Source organism: Mustela nigripes, chromosome 13 (assembly GCF_022355385.1).
Source record: "Mustela nigripes isolate SB6536 chromosome 13, MUSNIG.SB6536, whole genome shotgun sequence".
Taxonomy (NCBI): Eukaryota; Metazoa; Chordata; class Mammalia; order Carnivora; family Mustelidae; genus Mustela; species Mustela nigripes.
This window is the reverse complement of record NC_081569.1, coordinates 38,195,694-38,219,385: the sequence shown is the minus strand read 5'-3', so window position 1 is coordinate 38,219,385 and position 23,692 is coordinate 38,195,694. Positions and strand designations below refer to the sequence as shown.

The window sequence follows — 23,692 nt, the reverse complement described above, 5'->3', positions numbered from 1 at the left end:
TTTTTTTTTTTTTTTTTTTTTTTTTTTTCTGTCAAACCTGTTTCTACAGAGGAGGGTTGGAAGGGAGAGAGTTTTGCAGGTCCTTCAATTTTGTGACATGGTTACATTGCACCCAAGAACCATAACTCTTCTTTAGACTCTTTCTTAGATTATTTTTTTTAAATTCACATAATTTAAAGCATTAATAGTTGCTGCCCAGTGTTTCCACTTCTGGCATTAAAGTAAACTATATATTCTAGAGGGATCTTCTGTCACAAAGCAACAAGATCTTGCACAAACTAATGTATGTGTATAAATATATGCATTTAAATGTCATTTTCCAATGATCTATTGATAATATATTGATCTTGTATCCTGACACTTTGCTAAATTATACCTTCAGTATTTTTTTTTTTTTTGGTAGATTTCTTAGGAATTCCTATACAGTCAGTCATGTCTGAAAAACAAGACAATATTACCTTTTCAACCTTTTTTGCCTTTCATTTCTTTTTTTTTTTTTTAAAGATTTTATTTATTCATTTGACAGATAGAGATCACAAGTAGGCAGAGAGGCAGGCAGAGAGAGAGGTAGAGGCAGGCTTTCCGCTGAGCAGAGAGCCCGATGCGGGGCTCGATCCCAGGACCCTGAGATCATGACCTGAACCGAAGGCAGAGGCTTTAACCCACTGAGCCACCTAGGCGCCCCTGCCTTTCATTTCTTTTTCTTGCTTTATTACATGGTATAACATGAAATATTATTATAACATGAAATCAAAACTATTAGTGCATACATTAATTTTAATGCATTGATTAATTGAAAGAACACTGATCTTAAAATGAATTGGGGGCAAAAGGAAAATGCAAAAGCTAGCTTTTCTATAAAAGCGAATGATAATACCAGCTCTTAGAACAGCAAACTAAACCTCCATCAAACAGCAGCAAAATATGCATTCTTCTCAAGTGCAAATGGTGCATTCACAAAGATAGACCATGTCTAGGCCATAAGACATACTTTAACAAATTTAAAAGAGTGGAAATCATATAAAAAATACTCTCAGTCCACAATAGAATTAAACCATAAATTAATAACAGAAGATCACTGGAAAATCCCAAAATATTTGGAGGTTAAATAACACATTTCTAAATAACACATGCATCAAAGAATAAGTCCCAAGAGAAATGAAATGAAAATAAAACTAATCAAATTTGTGGGATGCAATGAAAACACTATATAGTGGAAAATTTATAGCATTGTGTTATGTATATATAGAAAATAAGAATTAGTCTAAGCTTCTACCTTAGGAAACTAGAAAAAGAAAAGTAATGTAAATCTAAAGCAAGCAGAAGAAAAATAATAAAAAATTATACCAAAGATCAGTGGAACTGAAAACAGGGAAACATTAGGGAAAATCAATGAAACCATGGGCTGGTTCTTTGAAAAGGTCAATAAAATTGATGAATATCTAGCCTGTCTAACAAAGAGAAAGAGAGAAGACATAAATTACTAATATCAGAAATGAAAGAGGGACCATCATGGACATTAAAAGGATAATAAAGGAATATTGTGAGCAACTGTATGCCCACAAATATGATAACTAATGAGTCAATTTCTTGAGAGGTGCATTCTACCAAAACTCACACAAGGAGAAATAGATAACTTCAATAGCTATATTTATTAAAGAAATTGAATTTATAGGTTAAAAAAAAAAAAAACTCTTCTCACAAAGAAAACTCCAAGCCCAGATACATTTACAGCTGAATTCTTCCAAATATTTAAGGACAATATAGTGCTACTTCTACAGAGACTTTCCCAAAAAATTAAAGGGAAGAGAATACTTTTCCATTTTACTCTTTGAACCCATCATTACTCTGATAGCAATACCAAAGACATTTAAAAAATAGATTCTTAAAATCTCAACACCTGTTAAATTGGCACCCACTCCTCTGAGATACTCATCACTTGTCACCTGCTGCTCCACAGTCCTTTTAAAAAGAAATTATCCTGATCAAGGACTTGGCCCTTTAATGGTCTCAGACTATACTACATGACCTTCTTCTTCCTGGTTTCCTGTATTTGGACCCAGGGACAGTCATTTAATTTACATCTGGGGGCACTTGAAAAAAAGGTGCTGGAACTAATCAGAAGCTCTTCTTGGGAGGTTGACCTAAATGACACCACAAAGGAATAGTTGATGGTGGAAGCTGAGGATGGAAACACCTATTGGCTAACCCTAGATGGGCCCATACAAATTTAAGAAGTTGAATTAGTAATTAATACCTTACAAAAAAAAAAAAAAGAGCACTGGTCCAGTCGGTTTCATTGATAACTAACATACCAATTCTCTGCAATCTTCTTAACAGAAAATGGAAGCAAAAGGAACATTTCCCAACTCATTTTATAATGGCCAGCATTACTCTAGTACCAAAACCAGACAACGACATTTACAGGAAAGAAAAATTACAGACCAGTACCTCTTATTATCCTAAATGCAAAAACCCTAACGAATATTGGCACATAAAATCCAATAATACATACACCACAACAATGTAGATTTATTCCAGGTACACAAGACTGGTTCAAAATTCAAAAATCATTTAATACAATTTGTCACATCAACAGGTTAATGAAAAAGATCTTATGATAGTATCTATACATTTAGAATTAGCATTTGACAAAACCTAACACCCATTCATGGTGAAAAATCCCAACAAACTAAAAATAAGAGGAATTTCCTCAACTCTGGGATAAACATCTACATAAAACCTATAGCTAATATCATGCCTAATGAGAAATTAGATGCTCTCTGTCTGTGATTGGGAACAAGAACCTCCCTTTTGCCACTCCTTTTCAACATTGTGCTAGAAGTCCTGGCTAATACAGTTAGCCCAGAAAAGGAAAGAAAGTGGGAAGGAAGAAATAAAACTGTCTTTGTTCAGAGATGGCATGATTGTCTAGGTAGAAAATTCCTAAGAATTTACCAAAAACAAAACTCAGAACCATAAAAAACCCTTCTGGAACTAATAAATGATGCAAGATATAAGGTTAATGTAAAAAGTCATTTGCTTTTCTATATCTCAGCAATGGACAGTTGGAATTTGAAATACAAAACACAATACCTTTATATTACCACAAAAAAGAGAACTACATAGGCATAAGTCTAACAAAATATGTGTAAGATTTTTATAAGGAAAACTCTTGATGAAATTAATCAAAGGAGATCTAAGTAAATGGAAAGATATTCCATGGATTGGAATATTCAATATTATTAAGATGTAACTTCTTTCCAATTTGATTTGTAGATTCATGCAGTCCCAATCAAAATCATGATAAGGTACTTTGTCAATATTGACAAACTAATTCTAAGGTTTATAGAGAGAAGTGAAAGACCCAATGGTATTGAAGGAGAAGAAGAAAGTTGTAGGATCTATGGTACCCAACTTCAGGGATTTCTGTGAGGCTATAGTAATTAAGACAGTGTGTTGGCAAAAGAATAGACAAATAGATTAATGGAATAGAGTAGAGAGACCAAAAATAAATGCACATAAATATAGTCAACTGATCTTTGACAGAGGAGCAAAGGCAATGATGGACAAAGAATAGTCTTTTTGACAACTGATACTGGAAAGACTAGATATTCACATGCAAAAAATGAATCTGGACACTGACTTTACACCTTCATGAAAATTAACTCAAAATTAACTCAAAACTGACTATTACATAAATATAATAGAACTCCTAAAAGATAACATAGGAAAAAATATTGATGGCCTTGAGTTTGGCAATGAGTTTTTAGATACAACAAAAGCATGATCCATGAAAATGAAGAACTTTTTTTTTTTTTTAATCTGCAAAGACACTATGAAAGGGAATGAAAAGACAAGCCATAAACTGGGAGAAAATATTTACAAAACACATATCTGATGAAGGACTTGTATCCAAAATATACAAACAACTCTCAAAATTCAACAGCAAGAAAACACCTCAAACAATGGGCAAAAGATCTAAGACACCTCAGCAGAGAAGATAAACAGACAGCAAATAAGCATATGAAACAATTTTCAGCATCATATGTCATTAGGGAATTTCAAACTAGAACAACAAGATAACTACCACACACACATCAGAGTGGTTAAAATCCTAAAAACTGACAAGACCAAGTGTTGATGAGGATGTGAAGCAACAAAAACTCTCATTCATTGCAGGTGGGAATGCAAAATGACACACTCCACTTTTGGAAGACAGTAAGAACAATCTTACTACATAATCCAGCAATCACACTCCTAGGCATTTATTCAAATCAGTTGAAACTTCATGTTCATACAAAAACCTGCACATAATAATTTTATCCATAACTTCCCTACAGTGGAAGAAATCAAAATATCCTTTAAAAGGTAAGTAGATAAATTTTGGAATATCCATACAACTGAATATGATCAGCCTTAAAAAAAATCTAACAAGCCATGACAAAAATATGAAGAAAACTTAAATGCAGACTACTAAGTGAAAAAAAGCTAGTTTGAAGAGGCTACCTGTTATGAGATTCTAATTATGTGACATTCTGGGAAAGGTAAATTGATGGAGACAGTAAAACAACAACAATAAAAAGAAGTGTTTATCAAGGGTTTATTGGAAGAGGATGAGATGAATTGATGATAGTACAGGATTTTAGGGCAGTGAAGAAACTATTGTGTATTATACTGCAGTGGTGGATATGTGATACACATTTTTCAAAATTCACAGAAGTATAAAACACAAAGAATAAAGCCTGATTTAAACTATAGATCAGTTAATAAAATATCAATACCAGTCCATAAACTGTGACAAATGCACCACTCTAAGATATTATAAATGATATCAAAGATATCTTTTAGATATTAAAAAGAGAAGAAACTGAGGAGGGGAACATAGGGATATATGAGACATCTCTGTACTATATGCTCAGTATTCTACAAATTCAGAATGGTTCTAAATATTAAAGTATTAATTTTTTAAAAGATTTTTATTTATTTATTTGACAGAGAGATAGGCAGAGAGAGAGAGAGAGGAGGAAGCAGGCTCCCCACTGAGCAGAGAGCCCAATGCGGGACTTGATCCCAGGACTCTGAGATCATGACCTGAGCCGAAGGCAGAGGCTTAACCCACTGAGCCATCCAGGCACCCCAAAGTGTTAATTTTTAAAACCAAAACAACATGTCCAGGCAGATTTGAAAAAGAACAAAGCATAACTTTTAGAAATAAAAATAGACATTGAAATTACCAGATTAGACCCAGGTAAAGAGAAATGGAAGAAACAGTCCAAATGCAACACAAAGAAAAAAGGAGATGAATGGAAATGAAGAAGCATTTTTCAGTAGAAGATCAAGTGAGTAAGTAAATTAAACTACACATATACGTGCAACCTGCACAGTCCCCCATCTAATATACATGTAAACATACATATTGGAATATAAAGAAACCATTAAAAATGTCTGTAAGCATATTAGGTTTTTAATAGCAAGTTGTAAAACTCATGCAGATATGATCTTGTTTTATAAAATTATATACATATTATTAATATATGTATATGTATTGGGCCTATGTGTGAACTTTGGTTGTCTGTGGATAATGAAATTTGAGGTGATTTTCTACTTTCTCTGTTTTTTTGTATAGTTTAAATTGTTTAGAAGAATATATCCCACATTGACAAAAAAATAAAGCTATTTTTACATTAAAAGATTTTAAAAGGGGGGATGGAAAATATGAGTGGTTAATGGACATTGAACTTAGGTAGCTTTACTAATATTAAACAAAATAGGCTATAAGACACAAAGCTCTTTTTAGTAATGAAGAGGACCACTTCATATTGATAAATGGTTCTGTTTAACCAGAGGACATAACAGTTATGCTCTTATATTCACTAATAAAAATAACCTAAAATCTATAAAGATAAAAATGACGACCCTAAGCGATACATTGACAAATCCACTACCAAAGCAAGAGATTTCAACACAGCTTTCTAATTATTGTTAAAATAAGCAGATAAAATGTCAATAACAATTTGTCCCATTACTAGTGATATTAACATTGGTCTCTTGCTTAAGGTGCTGTCGTGCTAAGTTTCTTCAACATAAAGTACCTATTTTCCCTTTGTAATTACTAAGTATTTTGAGGGAAGATCCTTTGAGACTACAGAAACATCCAGTCTTTCATTATATTTTTATCCACTGATTTTACCACCCATTGATGATTTTTGCCTCCAGCAATTACTACTGTGGTATTTGACAAATGGTGATTATCTAATTCCATCATTCCTTCACAGCTATTAGTGGGAATTCTTTTGTGAACTAGAGCTTTCCTTATCCCCCACTTACATAGTCATTAAAAAATTTCTATAATTATGGGCTCTGGGATGCCTTTTTTTCATTCTGTGAGTGATAATCCCCTGCTATCATTTATTTTGTTGCTTAAATTATCCCAGTTTTGGTCAATGGGAGCCCCTTCACATCAGCTCTTGTATCTTTTTGGTATGTTGCTATCAGTTTTTGAGTATGTACTTGATTTCCAGCACTGCAGTATTCGAGGATCATCCTCTGTTTTTCCAACTACAGCCCTGAAATAAACGATTTCTCCAATGATCCCTGGTTGGAGAAGAACACCTTAGACAGTACTCAAAACTTTTGAAATTTTGAAGCTGAAAAGCTGAGAAGCTGAAAAGAAGCTGAAAACCTTCAAGTATTGGAGGTATTTGTTAGCCTATGTACCAACAAAGTTATCAGTACCTGTTTTTAATTGTCATAAGGCTCAGTCTCAAAAAAGAATAACCTAGTACAAATACCAAATATGGGCGCCTGGGTGGCTCAGTGGGTTAAAGCCTCTGTCTTCAGCTCAGATCATGATCCCAGGGTCCTGGGATAGAGCCCCACATTGGGCTCTCTGCTCAGCAGGGAGCCTGCTTCCCCCTCCCTCTCTGCCTGCCTCTCTGCCTACTTGTGATCTCTGTCAAATAAATAAATAAAATCTTTAAAAAATAAAAAATAAAAATAAAAATACCAAATGTTTTCACCTTCAGTGTACCAGGGAGAATAATCCTCACATTTACCTTCTGGGTCCAGTGGACTCTTTATGCTTTTTAAATTTAAATTATTTTATGAAAAATTTACATAAGTAAGAATAAATAGTGAAACCAATAAAATAAGAATTTAAACATAGCAAACCAAATTTTTCTTCCATATTTTCCTGGGTGTTTGGAGGTATTGCCCTGAAATGGGTGAGGGCCTTCGAATGTAACTATCTGCTCATCAGCTATGTATGAAATAGGAAATATTCGTGTCATAAATACTGATTCCAGATTTTAAGCCCACCTCTAATAGGTTATAGCTTATTGTTACTTCTGGTTCTTCTTGCATGTGCAGTTTCACAATGTAATAGTATTGAAATTTTGAGTGCTCATAATTCTGTATAAAAGAGGATGGCTATCTTTTTGTTCCATAATGACAGAATGTTCCCTTTTTTAGTTTTATAAACAGATTGAGCAATCCAATGAAATTTTTCTTTTCTACATAATATCTGTTTTTCAGTCATTTTTATATATACACCTATCTTCAGCATTTGTTTATATATGAATCATACAAGTAAATTTTACCTACAAATATCATAAAAGCTAAAGCAATTGTCACACGTGCTTTTGGCAAATCAGGTTCATCTAGGTTCTTGTTGTAAAATAGTAAATAATTATTGAATGAGTTAGAATATCATATTTTCTCTGTGTATTTATGTTTGTTTTTTGATTCTTGAATTTAAGAAAATTTACTGATTTATCTTAAAGACTCATAGTCCAAGATTTTGCTTTGTTGACTTTACCCTCATCCATAGAGTCTCCCATGTGTCTGTCTCTTTGCCTTTGTCTTCTGACTCATCTACAATTGTGAAATACCTCTCTCTGTTAATCTTCTCTTTCTTACCATGGGCTGGGATGAAAATTCCTGAATTCCTAGCTTTCCAATAAAAAGTGTAAAGAATATGACAAAGAGGGGCATCTGGGTGGCTCAGTGGGTTAAAGCCTCTGCCTTTAGCTCAGGTCATGATCCCAGGGTCCTGGGATCAAGCCTCACATCTGCTGAGCAGAGAGCCTGCTTCCCTTCTCTCTCTCTGCCTGCTTCTCTGCCTACTTGTGATCTCTGTCTGTCATATAAATAAATAAAATGTTTTAAAAAAAGAATGACAAAGATGATATCTCTAGACTTTTTGTATGTGGTTTTGAAAGATGCTCCATTCATTTGGACAGCGCAATAAGAAAACTGAAGGATGATGAGGTAGTTGTGATGTGTTTATTCATTTCTTGACAGTGCCATAATTTTTTGTTTTGTTCTTTTTTAGCATGGTTGGAAATAAATGATGAGTGATAATGGGATGATTCCTAGGATGATGAAACAGCAAAATATTTCAAGATACAGGGAAAGATCACTAAGGTCATATCATGTATCTAAATGGATAAGATGATCCATGTACCTGAATGAAAACAGTAAGAGAATGAATCAGTTTCATCCTGTTAAAAAAAAAAAAAAGTAATTTTTCTTTTTGATCTTTGGAAGACCTCTAAGAATCGAAAAAGTCATGAAATATCAATTCTTACATCTAGGTAGAACTGCTCGGTACCAAAGTTAAATAAAGTGGATTAAAAAGTTTAAGAAGTTTCATTCAAATTGTGAAGAAAGGGAACAAGAAATAGTGACAAGACCCCTTTTCCTTAAACCTGACAATGCTCTAGAAACGAAACTGATCTCTTAATTTTTTTCCCTTTGTTTCCTCGGAGATCATATTGTGTTTCAAAGGAGTACACAGATCTGATGAGCTGGGAACTATTAAGAAGTTTGATAAGCGGAGTGGAAAGAGAGCCAGACCAGGAGTCCAAAAACTATGGATCTGATTCAGGCTTGGCCACTAACTAGTTGCATTTCTTTGGGCTGGGCAATCCTGCAAACTTTGATGTAGTAGAGAGAGCAGAGGACTGACTCAGAGCCACAGTGAGAACCTGCTTCCTCAGACTCTTAACCTCCCTTTCTCTCAACTTTCCCATCTTCAGTAGAGATAATAAAATCCTGTCATTAGGGTTGTTGGAATATTTAATGAACTACGAGAGACTGGAAGACCCTGGGGGGCTGGAACTGCTAGTCATCTTTGATTGTCTTGTGTTTAGAAGTAACTAAGGGTTTATTGAATAAACGAATATATTACATGAAGCATGTCTATAAATTGCACACTTAAAATGTTATGAAATTACTAGGTCATTGTGTTTGTACTTGTTACATATGAATTAAGTACTTAGGCAGACTTAAATTTTTTCCCCGTGTATCTTAAAAAGCCTTCAGGGGGCTCCCGGGTGGCTCAGTTTGTTGACCATCCATCCGACTCTGATTTCAGCTCAGGTCATCATATCACGGTCCTGGATCTGAGCCCTGCATTAGGCTCCTTGAACTGTGCGAAGTCTGCTTAAGATTTCTCTCTCTGCCCCTCCCCCAACTCCTGCTTTCAGTAAATAAATAAATAAAATCTTTAAGAAAACCTTCAGGAAAAGAAGGTTCCTTCAACGCAGGCTTTTTTTTTTTTTTTTTAATCAAATCAATGGAAAATCAAGTTTCAGAATAATCTAGAACTTGGTATTTAAAATTGTAGATAATATCCTCATTAGCATCATCTGTGACTATCAAAATGGTAGGCAGTACCAGATAAGTTTTTCATTGTGCTTATTTTATTTTATTTTTTTATTTTTGATTTATTTGGTAGAGAGAGAGAGATCACAAGTAGGCAGAGAGGCAGGCAGAGAGAGAAGGGGGAAGCAGGCTCCCTGCTGAGCAGAGAGCCCAATGTGGGGCTTGATCCCAGGATCCTGGGATCACAACGTGAGCTGAAGGCAGAGGCTTAACCCATTGAGCCACTCAGGCCGCCCCCATTGTGTTTATTTTAAATCGACTGATATCTCATAAGTTTGGAAACTTTCATTGTCAGGTGACAAATTTTATAGGGTAAAATATCTTTGTATTCTTTGAGCTTTCATAGTCCAAAAATATTTGTTTGGGTTTCTCTCTTTAGTATCAATAAAAATTTTTACATTTTTTTTGCCTGTACTTTCTCTTTTTGTTCACCTCATTTCTTAGAAATCTTCTGAGATATTAACTTGAATAGTATTTTAAACTTTTAGTCTCTTTGCCATTTTGATAGAATCTCTCTTTCCTTTTATAAAATTTTTCATTTTTTAAAATTTCTTTTCAGTGTTCCAGAATTCATTGTTTCCATTTCCTTAATAAGGAAACCAATGGTCTAAAGAAATCCATGAGACACACACACTTATGTGTGCTTGTATATAAATGAAATTTATTACGTATGGTTATCTGCATGTCTGTCTGTATCCTTTATCATATCCTTCTATAATAATAATAATCCAGTAATAGAATGTTTCTCTGAAAAAAGGAAGAAAGAAAGAAATCCGTGAGAGATCAGTCTGAAAGACCTTTTCCCTTTGCTGAGCTGTGTAGCCTGCCCAGCAAAGGGAAAGCAGTCTAACTTGGATCTGCACATGTAACTTGTTTAGCTCACTGATGAGTTTGCTCAGTCATTGCTCAGTTCAGGATCTGACTATAAATTAAGTGAATGCTTACTTATTCCAGCAGCCTTCAAGTTCCCCTGTGAAGTTACTTACGCCTCTGACAGAGAAACTAGGATCTAAATCTTGATGACTATTAGCTTGTTCTGTGATTTTACTATCCTCAGTGTATTGTGTGTATGTATGGGACACTCTGTCCTTCCATCTTTGTTTGACTCTCACCCTGGTTGGAGGTTCACTAAAGGTAAGAACTACTTTTCATCTTTGGATAACCTTGAGGTAGAATAAACCTTGAGCATAGAATAAATTCCTGAATTCCGAGAGATGCTGGGCTGAGTGCTGTTCAAGGGGCTCTGGTAATGCTTCAAATTCTGTACTTCACTTATAGGCCATTAAACACAGTGAACAAATATTACTATCATGGTACTTCCATAATACTTGGCTGTTGGTTGGCTTCCTACCACCCATCTCACCGATCCCCTTCTTTTGTCTGCCCCCTTAGATTTTTATTAACAATGAGTGGCAGAACTCAGAGAGCGGGAGAGCGTTCCCTGTCTATAATCCAGCCACAGGAGAGCAGGTGTGTGAAGTTCAAGAAGCAGACAAGGTATGTCCTTTTTTAGCAAAATATTGAAATAATTGCCTTCAGACAATGGAGCACTAAGCTTATGCTCTCCAGACACCAGCACTGACATTTGTTCATCACCTTTTTCCTGAAAGCAGGTGGTTCTTTATTTGGAATGTGATCTCTCCTGAGTTGTGCCTCTCTCTCTCTGTCTCTCTCTAACAGGCAGACATAGACAAAGCGGTGCAGGCAGCCCGCCTGGCTTTCTCTCTTGGTTCTGTGTGGAGAAGGATGGATGCTTCTGAGAGAGGCCGTCTGTTGGATAAGCTTGCAGACTTGGTGGAACGAGACAGGGCAGTTCTTGCAGTAAGTAGCCCCCACAAAACATTAAGTCTTTACTCTGAATTTACCATTCCACTGAAATGCAGATTCCTTAGTCTTTCTGAAGCCCACCTGTGGAAAAAGCTGAGGAGTCCATAATACAGAAAAAATGAGAGGGGTAGGCTTTGGCATCAGATGGGCAAATGCAGGACCAGTGAGTGTCTCTTCTTATTGAATTTTGAAGAACAAAACCATAGCTTCCCATGACTGTTAAGGACCTCTCTGCCTTCTTTTCCAACTGTATCCCACCCTCGACAAACAACACAAAACAAAAATGGTTCAGCAACAGGAGAGTCACCAGGAAGCCTGTGGAAAAGCAATCCCAGATGATTCTTTTGAGAATCAAATAGGACTGTTTTTTGTTTTTTTGTTTTTTTTAAACCTCCCCAGAGTTAACCTCTTCTGACTAAAGAGAGTCATTCAGAAGCACAGGGCCTTTTAAACATGTCTGCTTCCTTTGTTCTGCCACGTTCTAGAACTGGAGAGAAAAAAAGGAGAGATAGTCAGGGACAGTAGCATTCTTTCACTAATGCAATTTCTCACCTAAAGAAGTTTCTCTCACCTAGTGGTTACTGTGTTTGTTTTTGCTCTTTTTAAAATAAAAGTCGATTTTTTAGAGAATATAAAGTTCTGGGAAACCAGAACCATTTGGGAAAAGTCCGTGTCGTATGTCAGGGATCTCCAACTCGATCACCCGCAGGTGATCCATTAACATGAGGACGTCCTTGTTCAGTCAGACATTCAAACCACAAACGCTGCATCCTCCACTCTGCCCAGGGAAGCAGGGTACAACTGGGCTTGCTCTGGGGGAGGGGAGCACAACGTTCCTTCCCTCATGTCCCTTCCATCTTGGCTCTTTCCTCCAACCATCAGGGATCTGTCCATAGGATGGGAACACAAATGAATCCTGGAACTCTGACTGTATATAACATTTACTTTTCTATAAAAACATTTTCTAATATGGTACTTCAAGGAAAACTCTTTCAATGAGGTGTTTCTGCATTTTGTGAAAAAGGCGTTCCATGGTAAAGTAACTCCTTCTTAGATATTCCCAAGACACTGAGTATATGAGAGACCCTGGAAAGCCCTGCTCACTGTTCTTCACACGTACACTTAAGACTCAGCACTATTTTTCTGGATAATCTGTCAATATTGTGCAAAACTGAATTCTTCAGAACACTTGAGAAGGAATGCTGGTAAAGATGCTTATCTTCTTACTGGGTTATAATTTCTTCGTGCGAGTAAAAACTGTATTTTACTTCTTTTTTTATAAGCCCAGCACAGTTCCTCGCATGTAAATGATTGGGGGGAGGGCAGCACATTGATGGTTTATAAGTATCTTTTTAATTGAGTGAAATCTACCCAATATTTACAAATTCTACTAATAGTATGTACCAGGTAATGATATAGTTCATTTCTGCAGTTACATTTTCATGTCATGAAATTCAAGTGCAGCTCTTTTTCTGACGTTCTGTCTCACTGATCAGTTCCTTTTTGCCCTTATACCTAAATGAGATTTCTCTTTTTAAACACTCCAGAACCATGGGAGGAGTAAGTTTTAATAAGAAATAGCCTCTGAAATATAGGGAAGTCCCTGACCAGAGAGCAAAGTTAATACTTCATCCGAGTACACATAATTAATTGAAAATAAACAAGTGAATTTGGCTGGTGTCAGAAGCTCACTGGGACGATATAGGTGGCCCAGATTCTGGTTATTGATTGTTTCACTCAGTGCCGTGTAGACCTTGGCCGTGTGCTGGCTGCATGGAGAATGTAGTGCCCATCTCACGAGTGTATACATGTCCTAAAAAGTACACGGAGATAATTTGATTCCCCTTAATAAAGAGGAACCAATATACAGTGATAAGTAATGTGATCTCTTAAAATGATTCCCATCTTCTACACATAGTAACTGGGTAAATTTCATTGTAAGTAATTGTATTTTTATGTCATCAAATGGAAAATATTTCCATTTTATTTTTGTCAGCACTCGAGTCATTCTCACTCCAGTGTGTTGTAAAAAGGGGTTACAGAGAAGGACGGCAGATTATAAACATATGTATTTGCTTATTTAATTTGTTAAACTTGTAACGCCTTTGATATTTCTCAAGTTGAAATACTCTTTTCTCATTTCAGTGTGTCCATTTGGATTTTTTAGTTGTTTCTACAGATTTAAGCAGTTTAGGAATATGTCATTCAAACAGTAACATTTATAATCTACAACTGCTCACCATGTCTATTTTTATTAAATGGACCAGATACTTCCCTATTAATAGGTAATGGTTGTTAACATAAATATTTACAAAAAACCAGCCCTGAAGTTGTTAAAGTGTGAGCTTCCCTGGAGGAGATCTTGTTTATTTGATGGTAATAAATAAACTCGCTGTGCACTGTGGATATTCCATTTCTCAGCAGGGATCTTGGCAGCGGTGGAAAACGTTTTATATTCTCGTCAGTCGTGTAAAAGCCCACGTCCCCACTTCTCTTTATGGATTCAGATTACTGGTGTAGACTCTAAAAAGTCCCCACGCAGCTCCGATCATTAAATAACAGACGCTGGTTTGACAGGCAGAATATTCTCTATCAACAGTTGAAGAAATGTTATGTTTATGTATTATTGGGATAGTGGTTCCTGGAGCGACCAGGCACGAGAACGTGTGCATGCATATTCATTGTGGTTTTTACTAGAAGCTAAATTATATTAGCTGTGCTAAAAATCTGTTTATTTGGGAAGTCGGGGTTGGCCACGTATACAACGTTATTCATATTCATATCTTCTCTCTTCCTTTTTTTCTTCTGCTCCAAAAATTATTTATTGTATCACTAGAAAACTGTCTCCATTTCTTTTCCTACAGACCATGGAATCCCTAAATGGTGGCAAACCGTTCCTGCAAGCTTTTTATGTGGATTTGCAGGGGGTCATCAAAACCCTTCGGTATTACGCAGGCTGGGCTGATAAAATTCACGGGATGACCATTCCTGTAGGTATGTGAAATCTGAGTACATTGAAAAGGAAACATGAGGCTTCACCAGAAATACACTTTCACCATCAAACACGAACAGCTGTCCCATAGCAGGTACGACACACTCACAGCAGCTTGAACTGAAGAACCGAACAGACCACATCACTAACTCTGCCAGCATCCCTGTTCCTGTGTGTGGACAGTCTACACATAAATGCAGTGGCAAGCCGCTTCCACCCACCTGGCACTCAGCTAAGATGCAGGTGGACGTGGCAGTCACAATGTTGAGCGCTGGGGGTGCAGCGAGAGGGGTGTTGGACATGGGGAAGTCAGGGATAATTCCACGAACATTAAGACTTGGTCCTTTCCCTCCTGAAATGTGAAATCTATGGGTTTGGAAGAAAGTACTCTAAAATGTTAACAACAGTCTCTTAGGGGTGAGATGGTGGATAATTTATTTCTCTTTTTTATACTTGTCTGTATTTTCTATAATGAGCATGAATTCCTTTCACAATCTGTAACCATTCTTTCTTTTAAGATCCAGGTTAGGAGCTAAAACCCACAGAAGAAACAAAGACGTCTATGGGAGAGTGACTGAGCTGCCGGGTCGTGTGGCTTGGTCTGCAGTGCTGTAGTCCTCTAAAGGGGAAGGGAGGTGTCCAGACAGAGTTCATCAGTGGACAGGGTCCAGCCCATGCAGCGGGTGCCAGTGACAGCTAATACCAGGCTGAGATCTTAGCAACGCCAAGGGGAAGGTAGTCTTATTAGCATCCTCACTGACAGAGGAAGAAACCGAGGCCTAGTGAAGATAAGCAATTTTCCTGACTTGCCGGCAAGTTAAGTTGTAGAGCTGAAATTCTGACATTAGGGTCTGGCGAATCACTTCGCTTTATGGTCATGTTAGATTCTGGGAAGAAGATACCATGAGAGGAAAGGGAGCAGCTGAAGTAGATAGGAAGATGCTGGTAGCAGCAAACACACGTAAGGAAAGGAAACAAGTGTTCTTGGCATGGCTCCTAGGGACAGCTAAGTGCTTAGCCAGGCACTCTACCTTTGTGCTCTGGAAAACAGCCCGATTTCCACGTGTACAGTCGGAGGTGTGCAAAGTAGGGCTGGGCCTTCCTAGGCAAAGTGTTGCTTGGCCAGAAAAAGGGGAGGCTGGCTGGCCATGTGGATGGAGGGCTTAGAGCGGTGTTTCTCAAACTTTGGCGTATGTATGTATTGCTTGGGACCTTCCCCAAGCACAGTTTCTGCCCGTGGCTCCTGGTGGGGCTTTTCGGCCTTGAGCAGCGAGGAGAGGATCCAGACACCAGCACCAGGCAAAGGTCTACTATGACCCTTCACTCAGGCATAGGGTGAGATGGGAAGTCGCCGTGAGCATGGAGAGGGGACAAAGGTGAGACTGCAAAGGTTTATTTTAAAATTACCTCCATGAATGGTGGCAGCCCAGGGAATGTTAGTCGTTAGAAAATGGGTTTGCTGTCCTAGGCGCTCTTCCTTGCCATGCCGAGGTTTTCCTTGTTCGGCACACTCGGGTTGGAGAAGGTTGCTCCTCAGGAATGTCAGGCTCTCCATGCAGTCCTGGCTCTGAGTATTTTACAGAACCCCTGCTCTCTAACCCCAAGGGCTGGATTTGGGAATGGCCCGAGTGGAGCAGGGTTACTGAGCAAGCCTGTTGGGGGTCCTGAGAACGAAAAGCTTTGTTAAAAACAGAACACATGTCAGCCTTTTTAGGTTGTTCTCTCCTGGGTCAATGCAGAAAGGTAAATAAACAAGACCGAGACCAAAGGCCCTTGGTTTTTTGTTCTCCCTACCTCCCCCTACCAATTCACTACTAAAACAAAATACGTTTTGGGCATTTAAATATCTTTTATGATTTACAAACATCTTAAGAAGTAAGGTGAGACAGAAGGCTGAATACATACATCTCTATTTGGCCTAACAATGTCTTGGTGTTTTTTGCTTTCTTAGAGAACACTCTTGTTAGGTAAAGATTTCCTGGAGTCTCTGATGCTTGATGCTTTATTTTACTTTATGTGGCAAGAGGTGTTTGGTGCATAGGCATCACTGCTTTCATCTGATGCTCTTTGGAGATCGTAAGGACATTGATGTAGGAGTTAGAAGTACAGGATTTCGAAAAGGCTGTCATAGTACATTTACACACAAAATGGTGTTCAGCCCACGAAGGAGAAAAGGGAGGCATTCTCTTAAACCCTAACTCATGTTTAGTTTCCCTAATTTTTCTTAAAGTGCATTTAGAGGGATACCAGGTGAGGGAGGCTCCAGAGAGTCGGGAGGCTAGTGGGGATTTGAGATGGAAGAGATCTCGCTGCGGTGCCTCCCGGAGGTGAGGGAAGGCTGGAGGCAGACGTGAACTTGGCCGCTCTGCTCTCTGTTCCAGGTGTAAGTACAGCGGCTCTCGACTGTAGGCTGCTAAGAATTCAGCTCCTCTGCCCCTCCAGCTAGCTCAGGGTTTAGGGAATCTAGCTGGACTGAACCGGGGGAAGGGAAGATACAGGAAAGCCAGGGAAGGGGGGCAGTTATTAGTTACTTACTTATTCTCAAATGTGTTTTATCAGTCCATTCACGTTTGTCCTTTGTAACTCCGTAACTTAACATGAGCTTCATTTTGTCCCTGCATTCTTTGCTTTTCCCACCGAAATCAGGAATATAGGAAGGTTATTAGTCTTTAACCTTGCTGTCTTTATTGTGTTACATACATTTCTTTGTGAAATACCCTGGTTTTACATTTAGAATTATAATACAAAGGAATAATGTAGTTTATATCTGCACAGTACTTGATTGTGTAAAATGTTCTTTTACACACAGGACCTGTGTGATTCTGAGTGTGATCCTGTGAAGCAGGTTGGGTTTTAAAAGGTATTATACCCATTTTACAGATAGGAAAATGAGAGAGCAAGAGTTTAGTGTCTTGAACAAGGTTACATGGCCAGTAAGTGGCAGGCCTGAGATTCAAGCCCAGGTCTCTTTCTGCCTAAGCCATTGTAGACCCTCTTCTTACGGAGACTTGGTCCAGCAGGACAGGAAGATGAAGAGGCCAGTTACCCTGGTGAAATCTTTAATCCTCTGCAGATTTTTAGATTAATAGACTTTTGATTCTTATTATTCAGGGTAGTTATGTTCTGTAAAGTTGGCTTGGACGCTGAATCAGCAAATACCAAACTGTTGCTTCAGAGGAAATAGGGGGATGAAAAGCACAGTTCTATTTGGTGACCCATAAAAAGTAAACCAGAAAGTTTTTTGTGGTTGTTGTTTTTTGTTTTTTTTTGTTGTTGTTGTTTTTTGTTTTGCAAAATATAAGATTACTTTGTTTTCATTGAAGGACATCCTATGGTTCATCCAGCCTAGTATCTCTGACACTGAAGGATAAGACCCAAAGACAGTAGGAAGAATTATGCTGTTGTCACTTTCACTCTTTCCCATTTAGGGAGGCAGGGTGTTCTGCCCTGTAATGGAAGAACTCTTTCTTCATCTCTTCTACCAGGCACCAACTTAAGCTTCTCAGTCATTCACTCTTTCCTTCATGCATTCATTCACTCGACGGGTTTTTTGTTTTGTTGTGTTTTGTTTGTTTTTGAGCACCTGCTATGTGTCCTGGCCATGATGTAAAGTGCTGGATATACAAAGGTGAGTAAGTAAGATGGTCAAAGAACAGTAAAGAAAACAAGGTAGACAATTTTTGCAATTGCAGTTGCAATATAGTGTGGCTTATTCAGCTGTAGAAGCATGAGGTCTGATGGGATGCCGCAGGAGAGGTATCACTGGGTCTTAAGGCTTCCTGGAACAGGCAGGGGTATGTACAGCATGAGCCCTGAAGGGCAGCTCAGTGAAGAAGGGAGGTTGGACCATCACGGGTGGTGACAGTAGCCTATGCAGAGTGTGGAGGGAGGACAGTACTGTGTGACAGTGGGTCTGACCAGATAGCCAGGTGGAAAAGATGGTGGGGCTCAGGGTAAAGCATGCTACAAGCTGTATTCCAAAGTGGTAGGTAGTGAGTCACTGAAGTCTTTTAAATAAACAAATGCCTTGATTGGTCAAAGCTGCATTTTACAGAAAGCACTTTGATTCACAGGATGCCTGGGTGGCTCAGCTGGTTAAGCTGCTGCCTTCTGCTCGGGTCATGATCCCAGAGTCCTGGGATCGAGTCTCACATCGAGCTCCTTGCTCAGCGGGGAGCCTGCTTCTGCCTCTGCCTGCTACTCTGCCTGTTTGTGCACTCTATCTCTCTCTGACAAATAAATAAAATCTTAAAAAAAAAAAAAAGCACTTTGATTCTATAATCAGTTGTTAGAGCAAGGACGTGCTTCTTTCCCTTCTGGTTGAACCGTAGCCTCCCTTTATATTTATATTTGAGAAGAAGAGAAACAGGTTACAGCATGAGCACTTTGAGCCTTCTACCAGAGAGCTGCTTCTCCCTCTGAATTGAGAACTTCTCCCAGCCCTCCCCATTCCCTCTCCTGCAAGGCCCACAGTGGGACACTGTCATGGAGTTATGCAGTATTTGTGTGATTCACAAGGCTTTCAGTGTTGTTCTCTTGACAACACGGGTTTTTATTTCCTGCCATGCTATTCAGTGGAGCTGTTCTTCCTGAGCATAAATCCTAAGCTTTGACCCTTTTACTACGGCACCTCCTAATTATGCTGATAAATAATAACCATTACTGTGATTTATTGATCACTTTGTGCCCATTAAATTATCTCTAACCTCATAGCAGCCCTGCAGGGGGAATATTATTTTCCCCATTTTAATTGTTTTTAATCTATATCAAAATCTTCTGCCACTTTTCACGTCCACAGACTCCTTGTGACAGAGGAAGGATCCAAGCTTGTTTTCAGTTTACTGAGGGAGAAATGGAGGTTAATTGATTTCCTTGACTTAAGATTTTTCTATGTAACAAGTGATTCTATTGATTGTGTGATATATAAGCAGGGAAAATATCCATGCTTTAAGCCGAATTCTGACATGAAAATGGCTTTATGATACATTAGCATATAGCAAAGGTTAAACAATCTACCCAGGTCATATGTAATTATTTTTCCACTATACCCCCTTTCAGATTTACCTTTTGAACTAAAGAATAAGCTAAAAACATGCAGACATTGGCTCAAATCACAAGGCATTGCCTTCGAGAGCTCAGTCTAGCTTAGTGTTGTTGACAGAGAGTGGGCATGGTGAGGTCTTCTATTCACTCATACCGAGAATGAGGAGCTGTTTGCTTGACCTGGATCCTTTGTAGGACCTGAATTGCTGGTGACAGGAGGTTGTGAAGCCTGCTTCACACCTCTTTGAGAAGTTGATGAAGGAAGACCTGAGGGGTCCCAAGGCCAGTCTACTCATTTTTCAGACAAGGAATCTGAGGTGGAGAAGTCACTTTTTTCCCAAGCGCACATGATAAGAGTAGTGGTGGAGCTAGGAGGTCTTCTTGACTCAGGAACATGTACCTCACCTCTGGGAAGCTACTAGCAGAGTCGGGGAGGAACAGCGTTAGCACACATCAAGTCTTAGTGTTTGCATAGGCATGTAAGAGTTTATCATTACAGCTGTCAGTGTTCAGTGAGGTCTGCTCAGTGTCGGAATACATAGGTATTTGCTAGGGGACATAATGGAATAGCTCAGTATAGCTGGTCTAATTGTTGAACACTGGGGTCATCACAAGGGTTACTAACTCCTCAAAACACAGCCTAGAGATTCCCTTCACTGAATTGTGTTACAGATTTTTATGCTACTTAATAAACTCACTTTTAGTGAGTATATTAAACTTGCTGTAGTTCTTGAAATATGCTTAGTATTATAATTGGAAGCTATTTCTGTAGGTCCATGTTAGAATTATTTCCCCTCAATTTCTGGAACATTACAGATTTTTCTGATTTTATTGACATATTGTCTAAACATACTCAAGTTCATGTAGAGACTTGAACTTGGTATTGGCCGGTATTCCTATGAGAATAAAAATTCTGTTAAAAAAAAAAAAAGAAGTATTCCAAGCAATGATAAAATCTGCCTTAAGAAGCAAGGATAACGCTGAAGAATAATTCAAATAATGAAGTTGTTCTATTAAGTAACTGCTGTCTCTCCTGTGTAGTTTGACAGGTTCCCATCAAGAACATAGAACAGTGGCTTGATACATCCCAGATACAGAAAAGGGTTACTCTGTTACTCATTTCTAGGGGATAAGACTTTTCTTAATATAATTCTAGAAATGGCTCAATAAAATTTGATCCAGAGGTCAACCAGATTCATGGTATAATCATGTATTTAATTGTAAGATTTTTTATATTCTTCATGAGTTGTAAAAATTCAAATGTAAAAGACATCAGAGCAGTTGGATCTGGGTAGATCTAAAATTCCTTTCAAGAGCAGTATCTTTTGCCCTGTATTTTTTGGGTTGTTTTTTTTTTTTTTTTTTTTTTTTTTTTGAGTGAAAAAGAAAAGAGGCTGAGAGATAAAATTCCCACAGGTGTGATTTTGTATTTCTGCTTTGGTATCTTACCTTTTCTTTAGTTTTCTCCACCATAGTTATGATCTAACTTGTTGGCTCAGAATTTGGAATCCAGAACATTTTTCTGGTATTCTCCTCAAATACAGTCCTTTCTTGCTGAGTCTGAACTTTCCCTGTAATATCTCTTATTTCTTAAGAAGCACTAAGATCAGCATAACCTTAAAACAGACTATCTGACTTTGGGTGGAGATTTTTTCCTTTTTCTTTCTTTTTTTTCTTCTTGGGGGTTGGTGGTGCAGAGGGAGAGAGAGGACATTAAGCAGGCTCCATGCCCAGCATGGAGCCCAACACAGGGCTCAGTCTCACAACCTTGAGATCATGACCTGAGCCGAAATCAGGAGTCAGATGCTGAGCTGAGACACCCAGGATCCCCAAGATTTTTTTTTTATATATCTGTCTGAAGCCCTCTATAGCACAATGCTAGAGCAATGAAGGGAATACCTTTTAAGTCATCTTGCCATATATACATAGAATTATTAACATAAAAGGTGTGAAAATTGGCTGTAAGTTTCACTTAGGCAGAGAAGAGTGCTCATTATGTAGCATCTAGGTATATAAGAGAGAGAGAAGGAACTCTCTGTTACCCCTTGGGGTTGACTCTACTACCATGAAGAGGGGAGAAGCCCTCAGTTCCGGGTGTCCCGTCTGAGGGGAGGAGGTGTTGCTCTGCAGTGTTTCCTTCATTTCTTAGATACTGAAGTTTATGTGAGTTCTCTGTGTCCACACAACAGATCCTCAAACAATTATCTTCACTCTTCACAAAACAGTTAACACTTTTTCCTTCCTTGGCACTCTTAGACATCATACTCTGATTCTGTGGTTTGTGATATCCACCCAGATCCAACCCTCTATTCCCAGAAGAGTCTTCAGTAATATTTCGAAGGGCAGTGAACTTGAAGTCTGATGACCCAGATTCAAGTCCAGAAGCCACAATTTAACCGGGTTAGATCACTCTAGACTTAACCTTTCTGTGCCATTTTTTTCTCTACTTACAAAATACTGATAATAACTGTTGCCCGATTTTTTAAATAGAATTGTTTTGAGCATGAAATAAGAATGTAAAAATCATTTGTTAAGCTCTATGGAAAGACACATTTTTGTTCTTTTTTAGTATTTGTAAAATATTTAAAAGGTTCATCAGATTCTCCTACACTTACACTCTTTTGGGACACATCAGTAGAGTCATCAGAGAGGCAGACAGTAAAATAAACAGACAGGAAGTCAGCAGCTGTAAAGTTGCTTTAGGTTCTCGTGATACCCAGGGACCCTCTTTGTTCTTTCGGTTCCTCTGCATCTCACTACTTGGAGTGTGGTCCCTAGATCAGAAGCAACATATCACCTGGGAGCATGAAGAAATGCAGACTCTCAGATCCTGCCTCAGACTCTCTGGTTCCAAAACCTTCATTTTAACAAGCCCTCCTGGTGCTTCATATTCAGTACACTCTCCACTTGACACTGGAGCATGCTAGATTATTCTACACTGTAAATAGTGAACATTCTTCATTTTGATTATTAGGCTTGAAGAAAATATTGTTAGCTCATTAAACTGCTTGTTCCATAGAGTTTTTTAAAGGTGATGCTAACAAGTAGCTCTTTATGTATTTCTAAAAGATGATTTAACAAATTATTAAGTAACAGAGAAAGTGATGTACTTGGACGTGGTGAACATGATGAAGTTGTCTCTTGAGTGATTGACATTTGGGTAACGTTATTGGGGCAGCTGGATGGGATTCAGGGTAGGGTCAGCATAGCTTGAAGGACCTCTGTGGTGCCATTAGCCCTAGCCACGGCTATGCGTAGAAGGCATAGCTCTCATCTTTGCCCGGCACCCTTGGTCAGACTCGGGGTGTCCAGGATCATGTTCCACTAACCAGATGAGAATACAGACTGAGCTCAAGCCCCTTTATTTCTTTCTCACAACATTCTTTGGGGGAAGTGTTCAAGCACCAAAGTATCCTTTATTTCTTTATTTCCCACTTAGAGGAGCTGTAGAGATAGAAGGTTCTTCAGTCTGTTCTTTTTGCCAGGCTTTAGCTAAGTGTCAGATCTGTGGACAGTTCATCCAAGGAAGTGCCCATTCCCCATAACTCTGTTTCTCTTGGGACACAATTATAGAGTCAGTTCTGTTCCTTATGAGGTCAGCCTCATAAGATGTTGCCTACATTTTGTTTCTCTTTCATTTCTTCAGGAACCTATAAAATTATATATGTAATATAACTAAGTTCTTGAGCCATTAGAACAGAGGGGGACACGCTTCACTGGAACTGCTCCAGCTTCCCACATGTGCTGCCACAGTAAACTCCTGCGGTCTTCTTCAGTTCAGATCCCCATCCTTTTCTCAGCCCGTTTGCACCCCTTCTTAACACGATATTCTGATTCTGTTGTCTGTGATGATGCACCTGCAGCCGACACCTTAGCCCAGTTACAGTTGAGTTGGGAAGGATTTCTGTGCAAATGATACCATCTAGCCTTGTGATCAGGGTTACTGCTCCTTATGAAAAACCTTCCAAAAAGAAGAGCCTGACATCCCATTTATATCTTCTGCACATACACACAAAGTGAAGGAGTAAAAGGTACTAATAGTTAAAACAACAACAACAGCAACAACCTTTTCTGAGATTGTAAGTTGAAAAAAGAGAGGAATCTGTACTTTTGTAAAGATTGGTATCTATGAAAAGTCTTTAGTTGTCTGCATACAAAGCT

At 38.3% G+C, this 23,692-nt stretch overlaps 1 protein-coding gene across 2 annotated transcripts in view; it reads left to right on the top strand.

Moving 5' to 3' along the window:
• Positions 1–23,692, top strand: part of ALDH1A2 (aldehyde dehydrogenase 1 family member A2) — a 93,171-nt gene that overhangs the window by 28,270 nt on the left and 41,209 nt on the right. For both annotated transcript variants that reach the window (XM_059372011.1, XM_059372010.1), the window contains 3 exons: positions 11,062–11,166; positions 11,350–11,490; positions 14,361–14,490. In XM_059372011.1, the coding sequence (XP_059227994.1) occupies positions 11,062–11,166; positions 11,350–11,490; positions 14,361–14,490 (376 nt within the window). The remainder of the gene's footprint in view (positions 1–11,061; positions 11,167–11,349; positions 11,491–14,360; positions 14,491–23,692) is intronic.